The sequence below is a fragment of the Gavialis gangeticus genome, unplaced genomic scaffold (assembly GCF_001723915.1).
Source record: "Gavialis gangeticus isolate Ggan-Ray unplaced genomic scaffold, GavGan_comp1, whole genome shotgun sequence".
Classification (NCBI taxonomy): Eukaryota; Metazoa; Chordata; order Crocodylia; family Gavialidae; genus Gavialis; species Gavialis gangeticus.
The window spans coordinates 179,958,222-179,965,844 of NW_017729032.1; the positions used below are offsets into that span (position 1 = coordinate 179,958,222).

The window sequence follows — 7,623 nt, forward strand, 5'->3', positions numbered from 1 at the left end:
CTCTGACCTGTATGGTGTTTCCTGGGTCTTACCTTACCTCGAAATAGTCAGGCATTAAGTGCAACACTGTATAAGGTAACCCTACTAAGGTTTCTGAGTAGCAAGTCATTTGTGTTCAAAAAAGGAAGCAGTTACAAAAAATATTCTCTTGTCTTCTTTTTACTGTAAAGGGAAAATGGTTTAATTAAACATCTACTAAAAACATGTATGTCATGCATTCAGATATCACTCTGAGTTTTATTTCCTTCAGAGTTGAGTTGCTAGAGTAACTTTCCTTTTGTGCCTAATGTTTGTGCTTTCATTGTCCTTATTGTACATGACTGCTAGTCATTTTCTGGGTGCAGCAATGACTGATTTGTTGTTACAGACAGAACAAGTATCTGAGATTGAATTACATCCTCAGATGAATAGAGTCCCGCCACAGACAGAAGAAAGCAGCCCAACAAAAAAGGTAAGACAAGTATGTCTACCATCATTGCTGAGTGATCTGCTTTATACTCTTGACTTCTTCAACAAATCAGAGTTGTTTTAGGTTTTAAAGCAATTATACTGAGGATTAGTGTTACATTTTTACATATTTACCTTTTCTGGAGGTTTAGGATGCTAAAAGGAACTGGGCTCATAAGTGACGTTAAGGCTCAGCTAGATAAATCATTAAGAAAGCTCTCAGTATATAGACACCAATACACATGCTTCCCATTTGTTTAGAATTAGCGGGGACTTAGGACCCTTAAAGAAGTCTGGAAAAGGGATTAGTGGTATCAGGTCTTCCCTCCACTCTAACCCTTGGAAACAGTGAATATTTTGATAAATCTAATGTTAAGGATTCAGTTCTGTCTGGCCTATGATAAATACAGTAACTATTTGTTAGCAAGCAAATATTAGTATTAAAAGTGCAAAATTTCTAGGGACATGTTTATTATATATGAATTACAGGTTTTAATGTGATTACATATAAATTAACCACTGAAACTGTAGTGATGCTCTCCCACATGGCTAAAATCAGAGCCTTCCACAGTGATGAAATCCTGATTTCACTGATGTCAGTGGGTGTTTATTACTGATTTCAGTGGGGCCAGGATTTTGCCCCGTGGACTTCATGATTTCCCTGGCCTGTATTGGCTGGCTGGCTTATTTATTTTGATTTATGAAACAAGAAGCACTTTGAACATTTCAGATGCCTCTGTGATTAAAGCATGTCATATGTCTGAGCAGTGGATGCAAAGATGACTGAGTGTGTTAGTCTTTATAGGTGGTTGGAAAAGAGAGTTAGAATCACAGAAAATTAGGGTCAGAAGGGACCTCAGGAGGTCATCTAGTCCAGCCCCTGCTCTGAGCAGGACCATCCTCAACTATCTCACCCCAGCCAGGACTTTGCCTAGCCAAGTCTTAAAAACCTCCAAGGATGCAGAGTCCACCACCTCTCTGGATAACTTTTTCCAGCACTCTCCTAGTGAGAGAGTTTTTCCTTATATCTAACCTAAATTTCCTTTACTGCAACTTGAGACCATTGTTCCTTGTTTTGTCGTCTGCCACCACTGAGAACAGCCTAGCTCCATCCTTTTTGGAACCCCGCTTCAGGTAGTTGAAGGCTTCTATTAAATCCCCTCTCAGTCTTCTCTTCTCCAGATTAAATAAGCCCAGTTTCACCAGCCTCTCTTCAGAAGTCATGTGTTCCAGCCCCCTAACCATATTTTTCACCCTCCAGTGGACTCTCTCCAATTTGTCCACATCCTTTCAGTAGTGAGGGGTCCAAAACTGGACACAGTACTTCAGATGTGGCCTCAGTGCCAAATAGAGGGGAAGAATCATTTCCCTTGCCTGCTGGCAACACTCCTACTAAAGCAACTCAGTATGCCATTAGTGTTCTTTGCAACAAGGGCACAGTGTTGGTTTATATTGAGTTTATTGTCCACTGTAACCCCAGGTTCTTTTCTGCAGAGCTGCTGCTGCTTAGTCAGTCAGTCTCCAGCCTTTACATAGGATTGTTCTGTCCTAAGTGCATAACTTTGCAGTTCTCCTTATTGAACCTCTTAAGATTTATTTTGGTCAAATCCTCCAATTTGTCTAGGTTGGGTAGGTCATGTGCTGAGAGAGAGGAGTACTAAAAACACTCTCATAGACCTTCAGTAGAGTTTCTTCCCATTTCTTTTCTTGCACCATCTCCTAAAATATTTAATAATTTATTTGATGGATATGCCACCCTTTCCAACAAAGGCTCAGGGCAGGTTACATATAAGAGAACAAAGTAACCTATAAAACAGGTGAGAACCATGAGAAAAAAATGACTTCAGAGGGACTTAGCTTAAGGGAGATGACCTAAACAATAGTACACCCTGGCTCTTGTTTGATAAATGCCTACCAAAATAGGAAGGTCCTACAGTAATTCCAAAAGATGTTCAAGCCTGGGTTCTGGTGAGCCTCAAGGGAGGGAGAAACAGAGTTCATGAGCAACTTCTGAGAATGACCTCACATTTTTGCCAAGCCAACTTGGTGTAGTGATGGTACTTGCAGGAGGTTGCTCTCAGGTAGCCTTAGGACTCACGATAAGGCCTAAGAGAGAGGGTGTTTCCTTAGGTATGCAGGACTGAGACCATTTAGGGCTTAAGAGGTCAAAATCAGCACCTTGAATTGTGCCCAAAAAGTTATTGGAAGCCAGTGGAGAAGCTGGAGGACTGGAGCTATGTGCCTTGGCATCCCACCCCCGTCAGAAGATGATCCATCACATTCTGCACTAGCTGTAGCTTCCAGATAGTTTTCAAGGGCAGTGCTATGTAGAGCACATTGCAGTTGTGTGGTCTTGAGGTTATGAAGACATGGATGATGGTGGCCAGATCAGATTTTGAAAAAGAGAGTTGCAGCCTTCTCATCGGATGGAGTTGATGGAAGGCACTCCTAGCCACTGCTACCACCTGAAGAGCCAGGTGCAACAAAGGAGCACCCCAAGGCTGCAAACCTGAGTCAGAAGGGGAGACTGAACCCCATCAGTGATAGGTGACTCAATCCCCTCAAGTCCAGTGGTCTGCCTACCACCATCGCCTCTGTCTAGTCTGGATTCAGTTTCAGTTGGTTTCCCCACATCCAGCCCCCAACTACAACCAGGCACTGGGAGAGGACTGAGACTGCAGGGCCAGAAGAGAAGGAGAGATATTGCTGGGTGTCAGATCCCTGATCCACTCCCAGCTTCTCCCCATGCTCCTCTTCCTGCAGACCTCCTTTGGTTTCATTGCAGTTTTAGTGAGGAAGGGAAACATGCAATGGGTAGGAAGGGTTCCTACACTAACAGATGCACCTTTGCTGTTGGTACAACCGCTGCCATTCAGGAAACAGTTCCTTTCCTTCTACAACCACTAGCAATGCTCACGTCCCTCAAGCCTAACCCAACCCACCACTGTCCCAAAAGGTCTTAAAAGAATACTATTAAAAGAACATAATATAAAGAGCCAGCAGGCAAGTGCAGACCTGTGAGACATCCTGCTAAAGTTACCACTGGACGGGATACACGCTTTATTTTAATTATGGAATGATGTCTAGCTTGCATCTAGAAAGTCTGTCTGACCCATATCTTTAAAGAATTGATTTTCTTGACAGTAGCTTCCCTAGGAGTTTTTCTAGTTGGGTATTCTCAAAGTATCTGCCTGGGATGGTCCAGTGCCTCTATTTTTTGTTATCTAACAAGCCTCTTATCGGCTAGTTTCCAAGTTCACTTTTTGGGTAATAGTGGTGGTATTGTCTCAGCCTAAAAGAAATCACAAAGCAGCAGAACCAGTTTTGGTTCAATTTGTACCACTCAACTTTCTCTTTATTTCTGAAAACCTGGCTCTCCCCCATCACCGTCCTAAATAGGTCTCTGTTTTTTCATATATCTGGCTTTCAAGGCAAGGATTTTTTTCTGATATCTTTTGTTGTATAATTGAGAGAGCTGTTGGACAAGCTTCAAGGCATCAGGTGCCCTTCAGGTCTGAAGGAGCAGCTGGCAAAAGGCTAAGCTAAATATCAGAGAAAAAAACTCCATACAGCTGCAAACAAATAGTGCTTGGTTGGATGGAGAAGGGGCGTGAACTGGGGGTGAAGAGATATAAGACAAAAGAAGTGCATTAGAATAGGCAATCTAGTGAGACCATTCAAGACATCAGTTGTTATAACCTATGAAGTGCAGGAAATTACTGGTAGTATTAGTCAGGTTGCAATTAGCTGTAATGCCACTGTCTATATTAAGACCAGATTTTTTATTCCAGTATGGTTTTGAATTTCTGTTCCTAGGCCCGCCTTCTGAAGGTGTTTTATAAATTTCCTTTGAGCACCAGGATTGTGAGGTCAGAGAAGGAGTGTTTGTTTTGTGAAAAAATGTGTGTTTGTGTGTCTTTATCCTTCATATTTTTTCTGTAAGAGTTCATTCTGGTATGTAGTTTCTGACCAGTTTCACCCAAATATTTTCCATGGGGGCATCTGGTACACTGGATGAGATGTACCACATTCGGTGATGTGCGTGTGTAGGATCAGTGGACTCTAATGGGTTTTTTTATGAGAGGTATTCTCTGTTGTGGCATTGGAAACATGTTAATAATAAATAACAAATATGTGTCTGGCTTTAGGAATAGAACACCCCCTCAGCTTACTTGAAAATAGTGCTTTTGTCATCTGGATTTTAATTGTCCTTTGCCAGGATAGAGTAAAGAGAGAGTGTGTATTTTGCATTGCACCAGTTGATGCATGTAGTAAGAAATTCCTAAGTCATCCCTATGTGGCAGACAGCTGTCCCACCCAGCCAAGTCTGAAACCAGGAAGCTCAGTATTAATTCAGATCTGCAATCACACAAAACACACACACCCTTGTCTTGATATTAAAGGAATATGGTACTTGCACACAGACACACTCACACACACACAGGACTCATACAATTCACGTTTAAGGCATGAAGAAGGCTGGAAGACAATTAAAGGATGAAAGCAGAACACAGACAGACAACATGGAAATATAGCTAACTGAGTAAAAAAAAAAATTGCAAGGCTTTTTAAAAACAAAAACAAAAAAAATCAACAACCCGGGTTATCACTGAATTGAATTTAAAGCAATGTACAATTTGTTACAAATTCTTAGTTCAGCCTTCAGCAAATTCAGTATCCTGATTATCCAGTAACTATAATCTTTTCTTACCCTGAGTCGTCATTTTAGCATATAGTTGCACACTCTTAGTTATGGAAGGACTGACTTAATCTTTGTTTTTTTTTCCCAAAGGAGATTCTGCTTACTCAGCCACCGTCCAAACCAATCCGCAGGAAATTTCGCCCCGAAAATCAGATGTTGGAGAACCAGGAGCTTTCTCCCACTATAAGTGCAGCATCTTCCTTGTCTGCTGTCAAGTCCCACCACCCAGTCCAAAAGTAAATAGCACATCTAAAAACCAAACATACCAAGCTGCATCATGAGATGTGACTTGGCCTTTGTTTGGGTTTTTTGCCTCTCTCTCTCTCAGCTCTAGATTGCCATTTCAAATGGGGGTCAGGTCAGTTGTTAACTTCTGATGGCTGATTGGCGGTGGCCTCTTCAGAAAGCACTTGGCGATCCCACTTCTGTACCCAGTAAACATGTGGGTCACATCAGAAGACCTCCCATTTGCCTACTTCCACTGGGTGATGGAAACATTTCTAAATCACTTTGGCCTCATCACTGAAATAAGGTGACAGTTCTCTTCACTAAGGAACATTTAAAGTCCAGACACCTGGCATGCACATAGTTTTCCTGGCATTCACAATACTGAGCACTCCCACTGATAACAAATTTGCAGTTGTGGTAGATAATTAAAAAAACAAAAATAACCCATAGTTTTCTCCACTGCAGCCTCAACCATAATTTAGAAATGCAAAAATTAACTGACCCAGCCAGTCAAACTAAGAACCTCTCTGCAATCCAGGCACTATGAGTCACTTTGCTGCATCACCTGTTGCACATTGTTCATCATGGTGGTATACAACGTAGCATGGTGGTATACAAGCAGAAGTAGCAAATGTCCTTCTATTTGGTTATGTGAAAATTCATACATAGTCTTCCACACTATCAAAGAGTGGCCACTGAATGAAAAATAGTAGTCCACCAAGGGATTCTGGGACCATATTAGAAAGGCTGCATTGTAGAAACAGATTTTCAAGCCTAACAGGAGCAGCAGAAGGCTCTGCTCTCAGCCAGAAAGAGATTTTGATTATAGTATGATTATGATTTAGGGTCTACTCAGTTTGTGATTCTGTGGATTTTGTGGAAACCATATAATCTAGGATTGTCTGCGAAAGCAATTAAAAAATAAAAAAATAAAATAAAATGTTGGCTCCCCAGTGGGAGCTAGTGGTTCTCACTGCTGCTACAATCCAGCCTCGCAGCTCGCCTGGGGGGAAAAGTGCCAGCTAGTGGGGCAGCACAAAGGGTAGTAGACAAGATGGCAGCTGTTTCCTCATCCCTCCTCTCCCTGCTGGGGCCTCTGAGCCAATCAGTGCTGAGGGGTGTGCCCACTGGAGCACATCCAGGAAATAGCCACATAATTTGCTATTTATGCCACGACCAACCTGCAAAAATTGTTTAGTTTCTCTGATTCACATAGACCCCTAATTATTATATATGTTTTATGTCTACACCTGTATCCATCCAAAATGGTAGTGCCCAACCTTTTCACCACATGGGCCAGATGCGTGGTGCCTGGTCCTTGCATTGCCTGGATCTGGCTTGATGGGCCGAGTCTGGCTGGGGGGAGGTGCGCAGTCTGATCTTGGTCCATTTGCGCAGGGCAGGGGTGGGCCAGAGTGGCCCCATTTCAGACACGTGAGGAGGGGAACAAAGCAGCTCATTCTCAATCCTGATCCAGATGTACCAGGCGGGGGTGAGGCAGGGTGGCGCATGGCATGGCAAGGCGGCTCCAATCCGCACACACCCAGGGGGTGGGGTACAGGGTAGAGTGGCCCTGATCTGGATGTGCTGGGGGGAGGAGAGGCTGGGTGTATGAGAGGTAGGGAAGCTGCCTGTTCCCCTTCCTGATCCAGATGCATCGGGGGGCCTGAAGCAGCCCCAATTCAGAGGTGGGGCAGGAGGGGGAAGCAACTCAGCCCCAATCCAGACCTGCAGGTTGGCCAATTCACTCCTGATCCAGGCATGTGGGGCGGGGGGAACAGCCCAGCTTGATCTGGACATGCAGGGGATGGGTCAGCTTGACTCTGTTGCATGGGCAATGGCCCGAGTGAGGATGGATCCAGCTGCATGCAGCTTCTACTGCTGCTAAGTTTTTTGACTCATGGGGGTCTCCATGGGCCAGATGACATGGCTCCATGCGCTGGATTTGAGCACTCTTGATCCAAAAGGAAAGAATGCAACCTTATCAGTTCTGTCATAAAGTGCTTGCATTTGTCATACAGCTGCCATGAGCTCTAACAGGGCTAGAATCAACAAACTACAGATACTGAAGTTGCCAGAAGCAAATGATCTTATGTGTTCATTCCAGAAGTACATAGCTAGCACTTTCTTCAGGCCATCCTAGGAGTCATATTGTATCTTCTTATTTGCTGCTTAAGTTGCACAGATTTGTGCTGCTTGTAAATACTTTCATAGATTTCATAGCCATTAGGGCTGGAAGGGACCTC

At 43.4% G+C, this 7,623-nt stretch overlaps 1 protein-coding gene across 1 annotated transcript in view; it reads left to right on the forward strand.

Annotated features, from left to right (window-relative positions):
• REPS2 (RALBP1 associated Eps domain containing 2) overlaps positions 1–7,623 on the forward strand; it is a 208,323-nt gene that overhangs the window by 189,087 nt on the left and 11,613 nt on the right. The window contains exons 20-21 of the mRNA XM_019524650.1: positions 368–451; positions 5,240–5,385. Of these exons, the coding sequence (XP_019380195.1) occupies positions 368–451; positions 5,240–5,385 (230 nt within the window). The remainder of the gene's footprint in view (positions 1–367; positions 452–5,239; positions 5,386–7,623) is intronic.